Source organism: Varanus komodoensis, unplaced genomic scaffold (genome assembly GCF_004798865.1).
Source record: "Varanus komodoensis strain SLA01 unplaced genomic scaffold, ASM479886v1 scaffold2, whole genome shotgun sequence".
NCBI lineage: Eukaryota > Metazoa > Chordata > Lepidosauria > Squamata > Varanidae > Varanus > Varanus komodoensis.
Genome location: NW_025335568.1, coordinates 7,225,560 through 7,247,651, shown reverse-complemented (window position 1 = coordinate 7,247,651; position 22,092 = coordinate 7,225,560). Strand labels below are relative to the sequence as shown.

General features: G+C 47.4%; 1 protein-coding gene across 1 annotated transcript in view; it reads right to left on the bottom strand.

Moving 5' to 3' along the window:
- Positions 1–22,092, bottom strand: part of ADAMTS3 (ADAM metallopeptidase with thrombospondin type 1 motif 3) — a 123,600-nt gene that overhangs the window by 91,968 nt on the left and 9,540 nt on the right. Inside the window, exon 3 of the mRNA XM_044428949.1 lies at positions 17,877–18,283. Within this exon, the coding sequence (XP_044284884.1) occupies positions 17,877–18,283 (407 nt within the window). The remainder of the gene's footprint in view (positions 1–17,876; positions 18,284–22,092) is intronic.

The following is a 22,092-nucleotide window of genomic DNA, read 5'->3' as shown; positions in this document are numbered from 1 at the left end:
ACCCACCAGCCTGTAGAGACGGAAGACACTGGTCGATACTAAAGTGGTTCTATTCTTTCTTTTTCCATTTTCTTTTAAGGTTGCATCTCACTTGTTACTTAAACACTATTCCAAAAGCCGTTTTCTCTCAAAATGAACGTCTGGAACAGACTTTTGATATGGTTTTGGTCTGTTTTATTATTGTGTTGTTTTTATGATTAAACCTGCAGCAGAGCATTCAGGAAGCTAATGGATTGTCACAGCCAAACTCACAAGTTACTCTGGGAGGTACAGAACCAGTCAGTTTGCTTCAGAATTTAGAAAGACTTGATTCCACTGGTTGCTTTAGCATCTGCAGGTGCTCTGCAAATACTCGTCTGTCCAAGGGCCAAGCTTGCTTCTACCAAATTGCCACTAATAGTAAGAACTTCCGGACTTTTGGGAGGAGGAGAAAATGAAACTGATAAATGATCTCCTGAAATAGTACCCATGGCATAGCTGCCATGACGTAGAGACATGGTCCCCCAGCACTACCTTCTGGAATCGACCGTCGAGATAGGAGCGGAACCACTGCAAAGCAGTGCCTCCAACCCCCAATCCCGCAAGTCTGTCCAGAAGGATACCATGGTCGATGGTATTGAAAGCCGCCGAGAGGTCCAGAAGAACCAACAGGGATGTACTCCCCCTGTCCTTCTCCCTGCACAGGTCGTCGTACAGGGCGACCAAGGCAGATTCAGTACTGTACCCGGGTCTGAAGCCGGACTGAAAAGGATCCAGATAATCAGTTTCCTCCAAGAGTGCTTGGAGTTGTCCCGCCACCACTCGCTCCAGCACCTTGCCCAGAAACGGGATGTTGGCCACAGGTCTATAGTTAGTGGCCATCTCTGGATCCAGTGACGCTTTCTTCAGGACCGGTCGCCATTCTATCCCCTCTGCTATTTAACATCTATATGAAACCGCTGGGAGAGGTCATCAGGAGGTGTGGGCTGCGGAATCATCAATACGCTGATGATACCCAGCTTTACCTCTCATTCTCCACTAATCCAGGTGAGGCAGTGGCTGTGCTGAACCGGTGCTTGGCCGAGGTAAGGGAATGGATGAGGGCCAATAAACTGAAACTCAACCCAGACAAGACGGAGGTCCTGTTGGTTGGCGGATCAGGTTTCGGAGAGGGTGGATTTGACCTGGTCCTGAATGGTGCAACACTCCCTCTTAGGGATAAGGTCCGCAGCTTAGGTGTACTCCTCGACCCGGAGCTTTCTTTGGAAGCTCAGGTGACAGCGGTAGCGAGGAACGCCTTCCTTCAGCTTCGGCTGATTAATCAGCTGCGCCCCTACCTGGAATACGACTGCCTGGCGACGGTGACACACGCGCTGGTGACTTCCCACCTAGACTTCTGTAACGCGCTTTACGTGGGGCTTCCCCTGAAGACAGTCCGAACACTTCAATTGGTGCAAAATAGAGCTGCCAGGTTGCTGACGGGGACGGGGCGTTATGCTCACATGACTCCAGTCCTCCATCAGCTTCACTGGCTTCCCATTGAAGCCCGGGCCCAATTCAAGGTGTTGATTATGACCTACAAAGCCCTAAACGGCTTGGGTCCTGGCTACCTGAACGAGCGCTTACGTCCGTATATGCCCGACCGCCCTTTGAGATCTGCGGGAGAGTCCCTTCTCCGGGAACCCTCCATGAAAGAAATTAGGAGAGTAAGTACCCGGAGGAGGGCTTTCTCTGCGGTGGCGCCCAACCTATGGAATTCACTCCCCAAAGAGGTCCGCCTGGCACCGTCGTTACTGGTTTTTCGGCGCCAGGTAAAGACCTTTTTATTTAAACATCATTTCAATTGTTAAAACATATGATCTGGCCTGGGCAACTTCTTCTTCCTTCTCTTTCTCCTCCTATATTTTTATTTTATACTGATAATTTTAATTTTGTATTTGTAAATCAATGCATTTTTTGTATTGTTATATTTAATGGTAATTTATTATGTACTATTGTATTTCAATGTATTTTATCATGTTGTAAGCCGCCCCGAGGTTTCGGCAAGGGGCGGCATAGAAATGTTATAATAATAATAATAATAATAATAATAATAATAATAATAATAATATTGTTCCAAGGCAATGTCTGAGCAGCAGGTGGGCAGTTTGATGGCTGCCGAGAAAAGATGGAGAATTTTCAGGGAATATTTTGCAAATCAGCCAACCCCCTCTTTCTTCTGGGGGAAAAATGAGCATAAGAAAACCCCCAGATCTTTTCTCAGAAGCAATGCCTTCAAAAGAATTTTGGCTCAGCTGCCGTTTCATAGTAGCAGCACCTAGTCCTATTGCAATAATGCCTTTAAGCATGTGCTTACCCTAACACAGTTGCCATAATGTGAAGCACATGCTAAATGCTTTCTCCTGAAAAGGAACGGAGACAACACACACATGCACACAATTAAGAGGCAGTGGCTTGAAGGGAAGGCACAGTAATGGACTTCTAAATTTCCACCCACAATAGGGAACGAGTGCTGTTTCACAAGTCAAGAACCCTTGAAACTGTGTGGATTCGATGTGGTGAAGCAAAAACCTTCACAGGCATGTGGAAGATACATCGGACCAGAGCAGAGCTTCTTTTGGACTGGCGGGGAGCTGTGTCGTCCCCTCAGCTGGAATGAACAAGTTGACGTTTAACTAGGACTGCCGAAATTAAAGTAACTCCTTTATTCTGTTGTCATGCCTGAGCAGACCAGGAGTAAAAAGGTTATCATTCCTCCCATCCATGATTCTATTTCATCTCCAGGGAACAGAGATACATTCTAGGGATGTCCAAATCAGCAAAACTCAAGCTTATCAAAGTTCTCCAAATTCCATCCCAACTCACTCCAGCTCATTCCCACCCTTGTTTGTTTCAGATTGTGAGTTTTCAGGGTCACTGACTCATGAAATGGCCTTCGGGAGAGCCCTTCTCTCTCAGCATCAAGAAGCTCCCCATACCCTGCTCTACCCCATTCACAACATGGGGATGATGATACCGGCCAACCCTACAGGGTTGTTGAAATGGTGGCAACTGTTTTCTCCAGATCTTTTGGACTACAGTCCTCAGAATTCCTGACCTGTGGCTATGTTGGCAGAAGTTCATGGCAGCTCATGTCCAAAATATCTGGAGGACATCAAAGCGGAGTAGGTCAGATTGCACAACAACGGACTGTATAAATGCTACATTTTTTAAATTATTGTGATGTGTGCCCTCTGCATCCTAAGAAACAACATAGATGGTCATATTCAGTGAGGCCATGAAAACCCAGAATTAGCTGTTTCTTAAACTGCATCCTGATCATCAAATGTTCAATGAGGCCTGACTTCAGTCCAATCACTTTTAACAGTTTGGGGAGTCAAATCATATTATATATAATTATTTACATCAAATATTATCTGCCAAATTTATTCATAAATTAATATTTTATATCCTGCCTTTCTTCCTTCCAAGGAGCTCAAAGTGGCTTACAAAATTCTCCTCCTCTCCATCTCACCCTCAAAACAAAACCCTCAGAGGTAAGTTAATTTTTGTCATATGTGCTGCTGCCAATTTGTTTTAAATCCTAGATTTTAATATAATTAATTTTTAATGGTTTTGTCTTATGTTTGGAGTTTTTATCTATACATCCTATTTATTATCTTTATTTTGTTTACTTTGGTTTTATTGATTTTTTGTAGTCTATTTATGGCTGCATTATTACTGGTCTTTTGCAATTTTGTATTGCCATGTTGTCTTCTGTATTGTTTTATGTTGTCTATGGATTTTGATATAATGGGGGGTGGCATATAAATTGAATAAATGTAGGAATAGATAAACAGGTTGGACTGAGAGTCTGTGGCTGGCCCAGGGTCCACCAGTGAGTTCCATGGTGGAAGGAGGACTCAAACCTGGACCTCCTGCATCCCAATCCCATGCTCTTAACCACTACACCTCACTGGATCCCCAGTAGCTGGGGTCAGCAAGCAGCAGGTGGGTGCCCAGGGGATCTGTCAGAGACCCTGCTTGGAGGGCAGAACATCACTCCGAGACGCAGCATTTAGCCAGAATTACCTGTCTAGGTTTCTTGCAAGTCAGAAGGAACATGGAACGAGCTTTTCCTCCTCCTCACTCCTGCCCTGCACAGAATCCCACAATCCAACGTGCTCCAGTTACAAGCAGCCTCACTGGATGGGGTCCTAAACCAGTTTGAAATGGAACAATGGCCAGGAATGTTTGCAGTTGGAATGCCGCTTTTCCTGCAAGGACTCATTCTCAGCATCGCACTTATCTGACGGACTGAGTTCAGTCTCGCCTAAAACCGAATCTAGATGTTTCATGCACTGCGATCCTCTCATTTTACACACACATGCATACACGTGTGTGTGTGTACAAATGTGAAGCATGCAGGCTTATCAAGGTTGGAGGGGGCAACATCAGTGCAGGAAGAGATGAGTGCAGTCGCCTGCAACTCATAAGCAGATCAGGGACAACGGTCGCAGATGCTTCAAGAAGAAGAAGATGCCACCTTCCATAGCAGATGCTGAGATCCAGAAGGAAAATAACTTGCCAGATTGTTTAGACTGTACAAGGTTTTGTTCTCGCAGGCATGCTGTGTGCATCACCAAGGACAGAAGGTGTGATTAAAAACAGTTCCAAAATGCATACCTAAAAAGCATCCAGTCACCACCTACTGGCTCCATTTTATCTTTTTTATATTAAGCACCCACACCCCTACTCTCCAAACACCTCTGTCTAATCCCTTGGTAAAAGCTTGCATCTAAGCAAGAGTCCCGCTTTGTATATTGAACGCACATTCCATAAGCTAGTTTGGCATGAAAAGGACAGGAGACTCCATCAAGTATTCTCTGCTTTGGCCCAGTCACCAGACCAAGCCCATATGGAAACTGGAAGAACTCACATCTCTCTGCTTGCTACCCTTTTCTTGTTTTCTCTGCCACTCTTTGGGTAAACTCCAGTTCTATTTCCATTCTATCTTCAGAGAACTACCCTAGAAGCTGGGTAACTAGGCATGAAGGCAACCTATATCTGGCTTCATTTTGGGACAACCCAACGGAATTCACACTTCCCAAATGAATATGCGAACTGGGGATACTTGGAAGCCCAGTTTCTCACTGTTGATACTTAAGGCTGCAAATGGCATCATGAGAGGGTCATGGCACAGTTCCATGCACTTCCTATGATACTGGTTTGCAGCTTTAAATGGGGAAGGGGGCACCTCCTAATTTTTTGTGGGGGGATTAAGTTTAGTAGAATCAGCTAGAAGAGGAGATTGTTGTGGGAAGCAGGATGGACTGGGTGAATGAAACTGCTGCAGCCTACACAAATGTACTCAGAAGTAAATCCCATCATCTTCAGGATAGGACAGATTCTGGCTCAATGTGCTAATACATGAGCCGGCAGTTGCTCTAAAAAGCCAAGGGAAACAAAACTCCATCCTGCTCAGAAGAGCCAAGACAGGTATGAGAAGATGCAGAGTTTGTTGTTTTTCTGAAGGCATCGGTCTTTGCAACACTCATTTTCCTAATCCACAGCCAGGGCTGCCCTCCAAGCTTGAGACAGATGGATGCAATATTTAACCATGCCTGTTTCTCATAACTGAAGCCTTGTTACCCTTTGGCAAAGACCTCTCTCCACGGACAGAATAGTCCTGGCGACCTGTATCCACCAGTTATTAACGTAGTTGTGTGTTAAGAGAGATTTTAAAAAGATGGTGCGTGAAAAAAATTAAACATGAGTCACAGCAGCCTATGACAAAAATAGTCTTTCTTCTAGAACAGGCCAACGGATGAATGAAAATCCTCGCACATAAAGATTGAGCGCAGGAACCAATGAATTTGGAAAAGTCGCTTGTTTGTCCTGCTTTACTTACTTATGCATTTCTTACATTTATAGTTTGCCTTTTCCACCTCCTGTGAGGAACGCAAGGAGGCTTGGAGGAACTTCTTCCCTGCTTTCATTGTACCCTCACCACAGACTTCTGAGGTGGGCTAGGCTGGGAGTCCGTGGTTGACCCAAAGCCAATGGGCCAGTGAGCTTCATTGTTGAGTGGGGACTAGAACCCGGTTCTCTTGAGTCCAAATTCAGCACTCTAACCACTAGACCGCACCTTCATATGTAGTGCCATAAATCATTCCATGGACAACACGGACAGATCCCTGCCCCCAGAAGTCTTCCATTTAGAATCGACAGTGAGAATTCAATGGAGGGAAGGAAAAACATCAGCAGTGCCAGAATACTTAAGACGGGGAAGGATTAAAATGCTGAGCCTGAGACAATGCAAAAAGAAAAGGTTTAAGGAGGGCCATGAGGAAAGTTCAGTGATGTTGCTCAGCACCTGGAGGATGTGGAACCTGGGCCTGGGAGCGAAGTCCAACCTACATGGAGTCCCAGTCCAGCCTCTGGGCTCTCCCAGCTGGCCACATCCCCTTGCCTGATTCCAGCCCTCTTCTCAGTGGTTCCCTGGCTTTTGCGCAGCTCCTTTGTGAATTCTGCGAGGTCCAAGAGTGAAATGGCTCTCCTAAGGCTGGCAATAAGGTGCAATGGTTAAGGTGCAATGCCCATTCTGGGTGGGGACTGCTTGAAGCTGGTGGTGAGAAAGATGGCTGCTTTGGATGCTTCTTCTCGAGGACTGCTGGCTGGGATTCATCAGCATCAGCATCATTGAAATGTGAAGCAGAAGGGAGGAAGTCTGGGAGTGCGGGTCATCCTGAGAGCCTGAGATGAGAGAAGCAGAGGCGTTTCTGCTCAAGGCCAGGCTCCCCAGGTGGGCAGGCGGTCCCTGGGAATAACCGAGATGCACGGCTGGAGGGGGGACCCGAGCAGGGGAGTTTCTCAGACACAGACCAGGCAGCCCCGGCTCTTGTCCCCAGGATGTGGCGTCGACAGAGGAGGGGAGTTCCGTTACAGACTGGCACATGGAGGGGAGGGGTGCTCGCCTTCAGAAGACCCCTCCCAAAGGGATGGGGCCCAGGCATGCTCCTGAGGAGACCTCCTGGAGGTGGAGACTAGCTGGGGTTCCACAAACCACCATGCGTGCTCAGGGATCCATTCTGGGTGCTTCGTGCTTTTGGGTCAGTAAAGGAAAACAGTCTGTGGCTTCCGAAGGCCCAAAGCGGGGACCTTCGCTTGTGACACCTGAACTTGTAGTGCTCTGTCCTGCTTAAAGGTGAATGAGGGTGCACCTTCGTTGGCCCTTGAGCCAAGTCTGAGCCAAGTCTGGACCTGCCTCTTTTGCCTTTGATCCAGTCCATCACTAGAATGCACCCCTGAGCAGGGGCCAGTTTGCCGCCCTGAGAATGTTTCCCCAGTGCAAATTGGTTTGTGGGCTGATGAAGGTTCAGCACACCTGCCATAGCCCAAGGTCTTTAGGCATGGAGAGCCATGTGCCGAAGCTCTTACCTGGTTTGGATGGCCTCCAGAGCCCTGGGTGCAATTCCTTGTGGTCCCATATACACATTCAAGGAGGCAGATGCACACTTATCAGGCAGTGAGGGTGCAAATCGTTTAAAAAGTGGGGCCAAACCATCAAATAGATCCAAACCATTTCTGGTCCAAAACCCTACTTTGAACTGGGCTGGAAAGACAATAGAACTCTACACTGTTGTTACAGAACTGGTGGAATCAGATCTGATCCTTCCTAGGAAGAGGGAGACCACCTATACATTACCAAGGAAGAATGCGACACCGAAATAAGCATAAAAGTGAATGTAGGAGAGGCAGGCCTCAGACCTGCACGATCTATACATAGACATACAAACACAGAAACATAGAAACAGAGTGAGCCAGAAGGGGACCCCCGGCTCCAGCCGGCTCCACTCATGACATGCCCACCATGTGCATGTCCAGCCTGTCCTTGAACACCCGCACCGATGGGGCCTCAACCACATCCCGTGGAAGCCCATTCCACGGCCTCGGGGTCCTGACTGTCAGGAAGTGCTTCCTGGCATCCAAACTGAACCTTGGCTCCCTGAGCTTTGCTCCATTGGAATGCGTCCTGCCCTCCACAGCAGGGGAAAAATGGTCATAACCTGCCTCTCTGTGGCACCCCCCTCTGAGTCAGGTCCCCTCTGAGTCTCCTCTTCCCAAGGCTGAAGAGACCCAGCTCCCTCAGTCTCTCCTCATATGGCTTTCCCTGCAAACCAGCCACCATCCTAGTGGCCCTTCGCTGTACTGATTCCCACCTTACTATATCCCTCCTGTAACGAGGGACCCAGAACTGAACACAATACTCCAGCTGCGGATGCACCAGAGTCATACAGAGTGGCAGTAACACCTCTCTCACTCTAGAAGCCACACTTCTGGCTATGCAAACAAGGGTGGCGTTCGCCCTCTTGACCACCACATCACACGACTGACTCATGTTTATCCTGCAGTCAACCAGTATCCCAACATCCTTTTCACAAGCACTGCTCTCCAGCCACTTGACCCCCTAACCTGTACTTGTGATGCCCATTCCTATGCCCCTAGTGCAAGACTTTGCACTTATCCACGTTGACACCTAAGACATTTCACCTAGTGGGGAAGACTGGGTGGCTTTCAGCCCTGTTCCAAATGTTTCTCTGCTACTAAGCTGCTGACTAGGCCTCCTCTGGGTTCTTTGACTTTACCAGAGCTGGACTGAACACCCCTTTAAAGAACGGCCCCCCTCCTCCATCAGCCCTGCAAATAGGACACACGGCCACCCAAGCCTTTCAGCCGCCACATCTGCCCCAGCACCAATTTACTTTCCATGCCTCGACATACACACTTTCCACGTTTGTATCACGCAAGGTGTTCCCTGCTTAGCGGTGTGCGTTGTGAAGAAGTGGCAGGTCCCAGGAATCCTGGCCCACATCGGCTTGCAAAATTTGTTGAAAGCAATTCGCCATGTTCGCCCTTTGAAAGGACTGTTCAGCCGCCGCAGCTTGGCTCGCTGACTGCAGATGCTGTTCCAAACTATTCTATTTGGTGTGTCAGCTCAATTTTTCCTATGACCAAACAAGTCCTGGAAGAACAGGAGTGGGGAAATGCACCCCCTTTGGAAAATCTATTATTTCTGAAGGTTGACCGGGGGCTGGTGATTCATGCTTCTCCCAAAAAAGTAAATAAAAAGTAGATGAACTATATAACAGAGGGAAAATATGCATGCAATCTTGTTTAAATCTGCACAGTGGCACACAGCTGAAAGGAGACAACCTGCATTCCATCGCAGGTTCCATTCAAAATTAGCCTAAATACTCCTTTTCCAAGTGTGGATTTGCATAAGGCATTTTGGTAGCACCTGGATACCTAAGGAGGCACTGCCAGGCGAGGTGGAACCCCAAGGTTTGCAGAAGTTTTAGATTTCTGAGAGCCATTGTGGCAAAGTGGTTAGAGCATTGGGCTTGGGACCCGAAGACAGCTTCACTCAGCTGTGAAGCTGACAGGGACTTTGGACCAGTCATTGACTCTTAGCCTGGCCCACCTCACAGGGTTGTTGTGAGGCTGAAATAGAGAGGATGGGGAAGAGGATTCTGTAAGCTGTTCTGGGTTCCTTGAAGGCAAAATTAGGGATATAAATTGTGTGTGTGTGTTTGTGTGGAGGAATCCTTAAAATTGCCCAAATGAGGACTGAGCATGCCTGGTAGCCATGCATGCTGGCTGTTGGAAGGGGCGGGGGAATGGAGCAAGGAGGGAAATGTAATGGAGTATCTTGGAAGAGGGTAGGGCTGGGTGGCTGGCATCCTGCGGAAGAGAATTCCACCTGGCAACATTTTCTGGCGGGGCCTATTTGTGAACTACTGTTGCGCCGGTTTCAATGCTTTTCATGCACATCAATTCAAGAATCCTTTTATTTAGGTGATCCAAAGTGAGCTGGGCCCAGTTTGGTGCCCCCATATTGCTGAGAGCAGGGGAAGGAGGGCTGAGGTTGAATCGCTTGTCTAAGGCCACCTAGGGAGCCCACAGCTGCCACGAGTCTGGACCAGGAAGATGCCACTTAGCGGGGCCAGATGAGGTCTGAGAAGACCTTCAGCAACATGCCTTCTGGAGGTGCCCCTGCAAGGTGGGCTTCTGGCCACCTGCTTTCCTGGCAACAACTGGGAGAGCGGCAAGCTGCCAATTTAAATTCCCCATTAGGCTCCTGACATAGGTGGGCGCAGAGAGGCATTTCAGGTACACACCGTGCCTTCACGGTGCGTCAGGGCCCTCGAGCAAGGCCTCAGAGCAGATGTGTCCTCAGCCGCTCCAGCATGGCCTCTTGGCTAGGGGCGTGTGTGGGATCCATTTGGGGTGGGAATCTGTCAGATTCCCTGTGGTTGGTGCCCTGGCCTCTGAACCTAAAGCCAGGTTCCAGGTGAGCAAGCCCAGTGCACGCAGGGTGCTCACTAGGGATTGAGGCCCCTCAGTTTGGGCTGCTGCACCTGATGGGAGAAACATAGAAACAGAGTGAGTCAGAAAGGGTCTCCCGGGCCATCTAGTCTGACCCCCGGCTCCAGCCGGCAAGAAAGTTGCCAGTTGCTCAGCTTCCATTCTGTTCATGGACTTCTCAGCTCACTCCCTTTGCAGGGCTGGTCCAAGCCCCAGCGGAAGCCTGCAGATGCTCAGAGGGAGAGATTCTGGTAGGGTTTGCCCAAACCGCACCCTTGGACTCATCCACCACGGCCCGTCTCATGTTCCGCAGGCTCAGGCTGCTGAGAAATTGGCTGAAAGCTGCTGACGAAGAAGAAAGCAGTTTCTCAAAGTTGATTTATTTTTGTGAATTTGAAACATTTCTAGGCCACCTTTCAGGGCAGGAAGGCTGCTGCTTCTTGGCTCCAGGGCTGAGATGCTGGAAACCATCTTGCAAAGCAAGCATTCTCCTCGAAACCCACAGAGCTAAGCTAACAAAACAAGGGCATGGACCTGCATCTTCACCAAGCCTGGCATGATCTTTTTACAGAAGACCAACAAGTCTTTGCGAAAACCTGCAAGTTCAGCAGGTCTTTTCAGGCAGTCCTTCACGATCCCTTCCAATGTTTGGCTCAGTCACTGTGCCTGAAAGAGTCCTGCTCTACAGCACAGGGAATATTATCTGGGAGTCATCATGGAAGAGGCCAGCCTTGGGCAATTTCTCCAAAGATCTGGTGTTTTGTTTTGTTAAGGAAGAAAAAGGAAGTACTCTTAAAGAAAACTGAAAACGAAAAGGAAGTACATGTTAAGGAGACTAAAAAGAGGGGTGGATTTGACATAAGGAGTCCGAGATCCATTCCAAGCGTAGGAAGAAGCAAGCCTGGTAGCAAAGAACAGGAAGGGCAAGGAAGGCTGAGAACCAGAGGCTGCTCCAAGATGGTCCATCCAGCCTGAAGGGAAGCAGGATGGTGCCTGGCAAGAGCTGTTGACACAGGATTGCACCAGAAGCTTCCAGAGTGATTGATGTACAGAGTTGGCGGTGCAATGGGACCAGGTGTTGACACTGACCTTGCTGAAGCAGGCATGTCCTTCTCTGAAGCCTGGTTTGTTTTGAGTAAGCTGAGGAAGATGGCCTTATTCACACTTGTACTTGAACAAGTAAAAGCTGCGAAGAAACCCACTGAGGGTTGGCCTCCGGTAGCTGCCAAGGTGGTTGCATGAAAATGCAGGTGTGGGGCTGAGCTATCCGCAGCTGCAAGGCACGATCATTGAAGGTTCCCTCAGTGTCAGAGTCACTGTGCTTTTCAGGACAAGTTGCTGGGGAACATGAGCCGGGAATGGTGCTGGGCACGTGCCTGCTGGCCAGCTTCTGAGAAGGATCTGATTGACTACAGTGGAAAACAGCATGCAGGCCCAGATGGGCCAGGATTCGACCTAATTCAGAGCCACATGTCTTATCCATTTGGATTCCATCCCCTCATGGGAAGGACCGCATTCCAAGGGTTCCCAAAGCAAGCCTAAAAGCCAAATCCTGCCAGTGGTGCTGGGTTCGCCCATAACTGACCAAGCACAGACTAGGAGCTGATGTACGCAAGTCCTTAGCCTCCATGTGCTCAATGGGTTGGCACCTGACTCCTCAAAAACAAACCCAACCCAACCTTGGTATTCTGATGGGTCAAGCAACAAAAAGATTTAGACCACTGAATTATTACAGGAAGAACCATCCCATCCTCCCCACCCTCTTCAACTAGGGCCAAGTTCAACATGACATGTGATTAATTGCAGCAGAAAAAGGAGCAAGCAGTTGAAGAGTTCAGAGCGTCCCAGAACCCATGGCAAACCTCTCCACAGCTTCCTTCTTCAAGAACATTCCTTCTTCATGATGCTCTGACAGGAGCACTGGCTGTGTGGGAAACTAGGAAAGAAGCCAGGGAAGCATGCATGCTCTGTCATCCACATGACCAGCACCATGAGAATCATAAGCACAGGCAGACCAGGAACAGCAGAGAAGCAGAGAAAGACAAGCTGTGAACAGCAGTTCTACAAGGTTCCTCCTGCTGCAAGGAGAGGGTGGCAATGCCGAAGCCGCCCATCAGTTAGACCCAGAAAGGCTGAAACAACCTTAGAGCCACCTCCCAGGTGCAATTTCCCCACTAGTTTAGGAGGTGCACACACAGCAGATGCGGAAGCAAATCAAACATTAAAGCCTTCGTGCTACCTGTTGAGGATGGAGCAGGTGTGGAGCCATCTATGATCTTGCATTGTGTAGCAGAACCAGGGCTGGTGGGCCAATGCACCAGAGAGTCTTCAGTGGCAGGGGCAATGATGCAATCTGCCCCCTCTCCCCTGGGCCTCCCTGGATCTTTTTGAGGCTATCGGAAATCCTCATAGTGGCTAAGGGGAAATGGATGTTCCAAGGAGCGATATGTTCAGGTGAACCACTCCCGTTGGAACAGAAGTATCTGCTGGGTCTTGAATTGGCTTTATCACAGACCCACTTCTGAAGGAGATGCAAACGGTTAGAACCGGTTGGTCAATGCAGACCAGCAGTTGCCTGAATTGCCGCAACAGAGTCTGTCACAAAGACCCACGTGCTCCAAAATGCATCGATGCACCACTTTTGTTATACTTGTGGACGGAAGTGTCCTCGTCCTTACAATTGTTATGGTGCCAGGCAGAAACAGCTTTATTTTCCAGGTGTTTTAAGAACTAATTAAATACTATTGAATTAATTTTAGGTTTTAGTTGATTGGTTAAATAAAACAATTCCTTTGATGATTTATCCACTATCCTGACTGAAGTTAAATTTTGCTCAAATACTGTGAGGCAGTCTTATTAATATTAGTTAATGGTTTTAATAGTTTTTAAAAATATTTTAATCACTATGTATTGTATAATTTATATGATATTATTGATTGATGTACACTGCCCAAAGAGTCCTGTTTGGGACTACTGGATGCTTATTTATAAATCAAATACATTAAAAAAATAAAATAATCTCCAGCCACTGTCTTGGATTGTGCACAGTGACATCCGGATTGTGATTAGGGATCTGTGAGGAATCTTTTTTGGGGGTGGGGATCCACCGGATTTCCTGGGCTCATCTCCCCAGATTCTGAGCTGCAATGAGCAAGCACAGCCAGAGAAGAGTCCCCCTTCCACACATGTGTGCTTGTGATGTACGTGCTGCAGAAGGAGGTTGCTGGTTGCACACCTGGAGTTCTACAAGTGTATGCGGACTTCCTCTTGGCCAAGCAACAGAAGAAGGCCAATGGTGAGGGCCCAGCAACAGAAGAAGGCCAATGGACAGAAAAGGGCTGGATTCCAGAGAGGATGGTTGCAAGCTAAGCAAGGCTGAAGAGCTAACGCACTTCTGGCTTTCTTCCAACGATGTTCACATTGCTCAGACTGGCATTAGCCATTGCCAACCTTATTCTTGTATAAAACAAAACAATCAGCCAATGCGCGACCTCAAATTAATTTCTATAAAGCGATTGCACAGATTCCAAAGATGTCACCAGGAAGCCACCAATATTGCACTGAGCTGATACTTAACAGGGCACACCATGTTGGAGTGGGCAGAGCTGAATCCTCTGGCTAAACAAGTGCAAGGGCGCAATCTGTGACGAATTCTTTTGGAGTCGACAGATGCTATTAGCAATTAAGAATCGTTCCTCAGGACCCTTCTCAGGATCAGGGTGAATCTGGAATCGATCCAGGAATGATCACGGGTTTCAACTAACAATTCAGATGAAGGTCACATCTCAGTGGTGGGTGGAGCCTAATGCAAAGGGGGGGGGGGCTAAAATGCCACCAATGCCAGTATATTCTAGCTTAAAGCTTTTGCTGCCCATAACAAAACCCTAGGAGGGATATTCAGTGTTTGTGGACTAGGATGGGGAACTGCACAAGACCTGAGGGATCATGAAAGTGCGGTGAGGGGAAAAGGGGCCAAGGTCATGCAGAGCCGGGGGAACCATCTAGGGAACCCCCAGAAGACTATACTGGGGTCCTAGGCAGGGTGGATTTGACCCCTGGCCATAGGTGCTACATGGACTTGTCTGCCTTCATTCGCCATGTGGAACCTCAGCACACAGAATCTGGGAGAAGCCATAGCAGAGAGATGCTCTGTGTTCATCTCCTGTCCATGGACTTTCCTGTGGCATCTGATTGGATGCTGTGGGAAGCAGGATGCCATGGACTTGCTCTAGCAGGGCAATTCCTACGGCATCTAATAGAGCAAATGCTTGTCCTTCTGGATGTAAATCTCATGAATTTACATGCGCTTGAATATACGACAGCTACAAACATTCCGATTAATTAAGTGGTTAACCGTGGGTGCATCAGGCCAGGTCGTTTGGCTAACATCAGCCTCTCCCCTCCCCTCACCTCAGCTGCCCTCTGTTTTATGTCTTCTTTAAGGCAGGGTTGATTTCTCAGCATTATGAGATTCCCAAATGTTCCTTCTCTGCCAAGAGCTCATTCTCTCATTCCAAGGTATTGCTCAAGCAAGGAAGGAACTCATGTACAGTTGCCGGCAACAGCACCAGCACTGCTTTAAGAAGCTTTTATAAATCAATGAGAGTGCAAACTGGGCATGCAAAGCACGTTGCTGGTTGCAACATCAGGCCTGGCAGCTCCCAGCAAGTCTGCGGCCAGAACACGCTACCTGCCGTCCAGCAACATGCACCTACAGGAAAAGGGACGGAAGGTTCCTCGCAGAACCTTGTGTTCTGCAGAGGAGTTCAAGCCAGGTTGCCAAGATGACCCGGCTGACCTGTGGAGTCAAGGAATTAGCCCCCCTCCCCAAGGCCTGCAGCTGTCCTCCGGGAAATAAAGACTCAAGCAGAGAAGCGCATGCACAGATGCAGAAACATTAAGTCCCAGGGCCTGAAGGCAGGGAAGGGTGAATAAGGGAGTTTTGCATGTATCAAGTCTGCCCTTTTCCCAGCCTGATGCTCATTTTGCCGCCTCCTTGCTCCTAAAAGATGACGCCTCTGTATAGGTTTCTCTTCTTTTCCCTTGAATGGCAAAAATGTGCATTTTCAAACATGGAAAAGTGCAGTCTTCCAAGCATGCAAGCAAATGTGCACTTTCCTCCCATTAATTAAAGCATGAAAATGCATCCTTTGTGGGAAACGTGGGTTCTACCTCTGACTTTTTCCAGAAGGATATACTTTGCAAAAGGGATTGATTGCAAGCCTGCAAATGTGCAAACTTTCCCCGAAATCACATGCACAGTGGCACTTGTGTTCAGGGTTGCAAGCAGTGCATTCTCCTTAATTTTTCAAATATGAAATCAAACCCTGTACATCTCTAGTAGGAGGACTCTAGTCCTTTTGCACGTAACAACGGTCCCCCAGTGCTGACAATCACACAGAATGCAAACAGCCCCAGGGCATCTTCACCTGCAGCCATCACTATAAAGGTAAAGGTTTTCCCTTAACATGAAGTCCAGCCATGCCTGACTCCAGGGGATGGTGCTCATCTCCATTTCCTAGCCGAGGGAGCCAGCGTTTGTCCGCAGACAGTCTCCGTGGTCATGTGGTCAGCATGACTAAACACCCGAAGTGCACGGAATGCTGTTACCTGCCCACCGAAGTGATACCTTTTTATCTACTTGCATTTGCATGCTTTCGAACTGCAAGGTTGGCAGGAGCTGGGACAGAGCAACAGGAACTCAACCCGTTGCGCGGATTCGAACCGGCAACCTTTCGATCAACCAGCCCAGCAGCACAGCAGTTTAAGCCACTACGCCACCTGCATCCCAACCATCAGTATATGCAGATATGAAACTACCCTTGGTCCATGGCTTATAGCAGGCTGGGAACTCCCAAAGGACCAAACTTGAGGTATACAAGACATATGCTCTTTCATTAAGGTGCAGGTTTTCCATCCATCTATGCATTCAAAATGGACACATCTCTCAACATTGGCTTCCTTACATTTCTCACTTTTTAAAGTTTTGGTTCATTTCATCCTGTTTGCAGGTCAGTTTGAGATTGTTATTTTTAAAAGGCCACATGGAAGTTGTCACAGCTCAGTTGCATGGAGGGCTTCTCCCACTGGGAAGGAGCAGCCAAGTGGCCGAGGGTGCAGTGCTGACTGGATCATCTACCTGGTGCATTGCTTGGTGGCTTCTCCTGCCCTGCACTTTCTCTCACAGGGTGAGGACCTGGGGCAGACAAAGCAGAGCTAGCTGGCTCCCTCCTTCCTAGCAAGAGCTGGTGATGTGCAAGCCACCACACCCAAGGGGGATCCTGTTGTTATTTCCTATCTGTGGTGGGAGATAACAAGGGGATTCTCTTGCTCTCCAACCGCAAATGGGGTGTAACAAGGGGATCCCATCCCCTGTCTCCTTCCCATGGTCTGCAGGAACCTCTAGACCATATAAAGCTCCTTTGGGAAGGTGGGAAGTCGCACAGCTAGAGTCCTTTCCTCCCTTTTGTCACCATTAAAACTCCCTGCTCTCTGCCAAAAATTGTCAGCCAGGCAGCCCAAATATTCTGTCCGAAGAACAGATCACACTGAGATTTCTCTCCAATACTCCCACCTCAGGCTGTGCCACTAACTGCATGACTTAATCTAATTTTGATTCCAGTTTGTTGTCTTCAATTACAGAGAAGCGATAAAGACAGAATGCAGGCCAGGTTTTACAGTGAAACTGAGAGCAAACCCGTTTGTTCCTGAAAACATGTTTTCTGGCTTCGTTTTGGAAGAGAATCAATATGTGATGTGATGAAATTCATCTAAAATGTCATTCCTCGTCTTTATGCTTATGTTACACAGCCTTCTCTAAGCAAGTGCCCTTCCAATCCCTTACTGGGAGGCTCCCAGTAAGCCCCAGCTAACCTGACTGATGGTCAGGACTTCTGAGAGTTGTACTCCCAAACATCTGATGGGAGGCAGATTTGGAAGGTAGATTTACAGATTACAAGGTAGACATCATCCTCATCATCATCATCATCATCCAACTGATCCATCTAACAGAGCCGTTCATTTCAATGCATGGTGTGCAGGAGAGTTTTCTGAAGGATTGGCCCAAGTCTACACACAAACACGATTTAATTGTCTAGGGATTAGAGGGATTAGTTAATTGTCTAGAGGCTAATAAAAGGCTAATAAAATGGTAAACTTCCCAAGCTTGTGCATCCAATATTAACAAGGAATCATTTGTACTCTGAACTGCAGTGACCAATCATTGTTCACTTACAAATATGTAATACAATTATGTTGTTATATACTAAGCAGAAGTCGGGAGACATTGGATGTCAGTAGCTCTGATCTGAGCTCTTTGGAAGGAGAGCAGACAAAAGTGGACAGGTGTGGTGCCTTCAGGGCATACACCTTCTTCAGAAGATCACAGGTGCAATTACAATCATGTCTGATTCATTTATTCCTAGGCAAAATCATACAACATTCATCATAGATTCTGAAACAGAAACAATCGCCCAGATAATGACTTCTTAGCAGAAACCAAGAGAGAGGGAACATATATATATATATATGTTCTGTATAACACATCTTACCAGACCATCGCAGTTGCTAACAGCGACAGACGCTCCTGGGATATCCACAACATCTCCAACATAAGCACAGTCGGTCCACAGTGATTCCTTTTTCCATATCCTTTCTGTGATGGTCTTCGTCTGGCCCAGGCTAGCACCATCAGTTACATTTCTGGCTCCCGCAGAATCTTCGTACCACTCCACCATGGCCCCTGGAGCAATTAGGCGTGCGTTAGGTCTCAGTCGAAGGTGGAATTCCTTCCCAAAAGCAGACACATTAAAATACAATTGTTTGGGGCTCGGTGATACATCCCTTATGGATCTCCTTGAATGGCTTGCAGAAACAAGGTTGGAGATGTAGCTTCCATCTGCCCTGGTGCTGACTGGGGTTGTTAGGACATACTGCTTCAGTTTAGTTTTGGAAGTTTCTGTTCAAAACAAAGAGGAAGCAAAGTAGTTCAGTGTCAAAAAGAGAAAATGTAGCCATCAATTTAGCATCTCATCAGAAGCCAAGATGGGCCCCACGGGACCAGAGCAATGGCCTCCCTGAACGAGCTTTCTGTTGGTCTCTTAGCTTCCCAGATGCTTCTGAGAAGTCCACAAGAAGGCACTGTTATTTAGAGGTACACTTCCTTTGAACAAGGAGACTCCAGAACTATGGATAACCTTCCAGACTTTCCCTAATCCTCTTTCAAAGTTTTCGAATCCATCCTCCTCAAAAAATAAGCCTTGATCATGCTTTGCCATCACACAACGGCCTGCCAGGGATTGTAATTCACCAGCAGAGCCCTCCCTTCACAGGCAAATTTATCTGGGAGCAATCGAAGTTGGGATCAGAAAAAATCCTCCCTGAAATCCTGGAAAGCTGCTGAAAGTCACTATTAGCAGTCCTGGGCAGATGGACCAGTGACCTGACTCGGTAGAGGGCCATGCCTGAGCACTCCTTGGAAAACAGTGGAATTCAGTGCACAGACGCCACACCATGGGTGTGATTCCTAAGAGGACCAAGAACAGGAATCCCAGAGAATTCAGGCCACTGTGTGTACCTTCCAGCCAGGACAAAACTGAGTTACAGGTGCAAGGAGGTGGATGCTGGTTGAGAGAATCCTTCTTGCATTTTAAGCCCTGCATGACTTAGATAAAACACTGTATCTCAAGCACCACAGACAACGTGTGTGTGTGTCAGTCCACACAAGCAAGAGTGCGTTTCTCCAGTCACCACTGAACACACTGAAGTGCACAGTCTTCTACAAGTCTCTTTGTGTGGATTTCTTTCCCATCATCTCCAACTTATGGCAACCCTATGAATGGAAGCCCTCCAAAATGTCCATTCCATGACGGTTCCACTCAGCTCTTCTAAGTTCAAGGCTGTGGCTTCCTTTATGGGTTCGGTCCATCTCCTATTTGGATCTTTTCTTTCAGCTTCCTCCTCTGGCTTTCCCTAACACGATTGCCTTCTCCAGGGAGTCTTGCCTTCTCATGATGTGTCTACTCACAGGCAAGTCCCTGCCACGTCAGTGGGGCTTCTTAGGAGATAAATGGCTATAGGTCTCTAACTCTAGACAGTGGGTTAGGAGGTGGCTGGGAGGGCACCAGCCTCCAAACAGACATTTTGGGAGGGCACCAAACAGACATTTCCCTGAAATGCTGAACCTCTTTTGACCCAGTCATCAATTTCCTTTTTGCAGAACCACCGGGAGTCACATTCCCAGTGACAGGCAGGGAGAAAGACAAAACAAGGAGGAACTATGATTTGGTTTAAAACTTTGAACGCTGGTTACTTTTTCTTAGGGAAGCATTTCCAATTTTCTGAATGGGGTGACTTCAAAAAAGCCAGGAAACCCCCAAATGATTAGTGAGCAGGGAAAAGAGAGCACATCCATGAGCATCCGTGCCCTACAATGCTGATCCATTTCCTTTCTTCTTTAAGTTTCACTGGGAAATAGTTTTTGAAGACCAAGATGAAGGAGGAAGGGTTACTATCTCTTGATTTCAGCACATGGGGGCAAGGAGGTACATTTGCTTATTGCAAGGGAAGAGGTAGGAATAAATATGAGGATGAGGAAGGGGACAAGGAGGAAATGGAGGAGAAGAAGGAAAGGAAGGCAACACTAACAGGTTGTCTGCAGTTGGAAAAGTCCTCTTCACGATTTGTGAATACAGAAGTGAAAAGGAGGGGATTTTTTTAAGAGTTCAAAGGCAATTAAAGTTAAAAGTGATGTGCTGAAACACTGTAGACATCCAAACTTTTCAGCTGACTTCCTTCACCCTTTTTCCAGAGTCTAGCATTTATGGAAATGCCATTTCAACTGTCAGCAGTGGAATGGATCTTTTGGTTCTCCAGCAAACTCACACACACACACAACCTGGAACAACCCCCCCGCCGCCACACACACACACACACACACACACACACACACACACACACTACCTAGAACTCTCTGGGTTCGCTCATTTGGAACCTTGCAAATAGTCAATACTAAGAATAAGAACACCAATGATATGAAAATAGTGACACACAGCTGAAAACCTGGAAGACCGTATATTCCAATCAAACTACCAAATTCTCTAAGGAAATAAAAATTTTCTTCACCATGTTTCCCATCTCAATTTATTCCCACAGTTGCAAAATATTTATGCTGCAAGGACTGATTTAAGAAAGCATATCCTATTCCTGAAGGAAGCACTCCAAAACATTTAATTAGGTAAAAGGGAGAGAATTAAAAAAAGAGAATATGTATTGAGCAGAATGCCAGGGGCGGGGGGCGGCGGGGGGGAACCAAAGAAAGAAAAAAAGAAAAAAAATCAGGGTATCAATTCTGTTGGCCCACACTTGGATCTCATTTACCTCATTAAAGCTAATTGCAACTTATGGCCAGTTGTCATTTGTTCTCTTGGTAAGTTTATTTCAAAGAATTATACTTCAAGCAGTACAGAAACAAGTAAATTAGACAGAATTTGGGAACTTGAATATTTGACAAGATGAATACTTGACCATCCTATGCATATTTATGCGAAGTCTCCGTGCATTATATGGCGCTTACTCCCATGTTAGTGTGAACAGAATTACAGCCTAAAACTGTGGACAACTGCATTCTGCCTCTTCCCCAGTGGCAACATGTAATATCCAAGGGGACTGGAGACTTGATTTTCACTTGCATTTCCCACCTCAGGAATTCCACTGTGAAGCCCAGACTGAGTCTAACGCGGCCCTCCTCCACCACAACTCCCATCTTCTCTGACCACTGCCCATACTGGCTGGAAAATAATGGGCATTACGGTTCCAGGATTAGGTGAAGCTGCTGCTAAAGTGCCATTTTGGCTTGCAATGGAGCAATACCAAGTGATGAAACAGATTCTGCCAAACCTGGGCATTTTGCAGCTTTACAGTCATGGACCATAATTGGAGGCGAGAACGTTATATGGATGTCCACCTTCACGCTGCCATGATGCAAGGGCTTCAGCCTTGCCAACCTAGGGGTCCTCACAGCATCCCCAGCCACATACTCAGCTGGCTAAGGTTGATGGGAACTGAAGTTAAAAGCACCTAGAGCGCTTCAGGCTGGGAAGTCTGACCTAAAGTTTCAGTTCTGCAGTCATTTTATGGGGGGATTACATCCCACTGAAATTGCTGCCTAATGCTCAGCAGCGGACTTACTGTTTTGGGAAACATCAAAACAAAACTCTGTGAAATCAGCCTTTCCCAACTGCAAGTTCCATCATTCCCAGCCAGCAGGGCCAGTTCCAGTTCGGTAATTGGGAGGGTGCTAGGCTGGGAAAGGCTGCTTGGGACCTAACCGGTGCAGAAGAAAGTTCTCCTCTTCAGCCAGAAAGAACCATTGTAAGGGACTCCCAAGGACCATTCAACAATTTCCAGTTAATTCAGAATTCATGGCTGCAGCTTTGCTCACTGCACAGTGTCTGATCCTTGCCTGCGTTCAAGCATCGGCCACTCCTAAAAGCAGCCAGGGCAGGTCATTTCGTATAAGCTAGGAGAAAGCCAAGCGCTTGTAAGAAACTTGTCGGCGTTATCAGTATTCTGTCACCTCTCCGGTTGTATTGCGTGTGGAATTCTGGCACAGCAGTTCAAACCAGCTCGGCCAAGATGGCTTTGCAACTCCCATGATTTCTTCCCCAGCCACAACAGCTAAATATATATATTTTATTGTTAGCAAGATGTCATCTGATGATGTATGGGAATTACTCCGTGCCTTAAATTATACATGAGCTTGAAAGG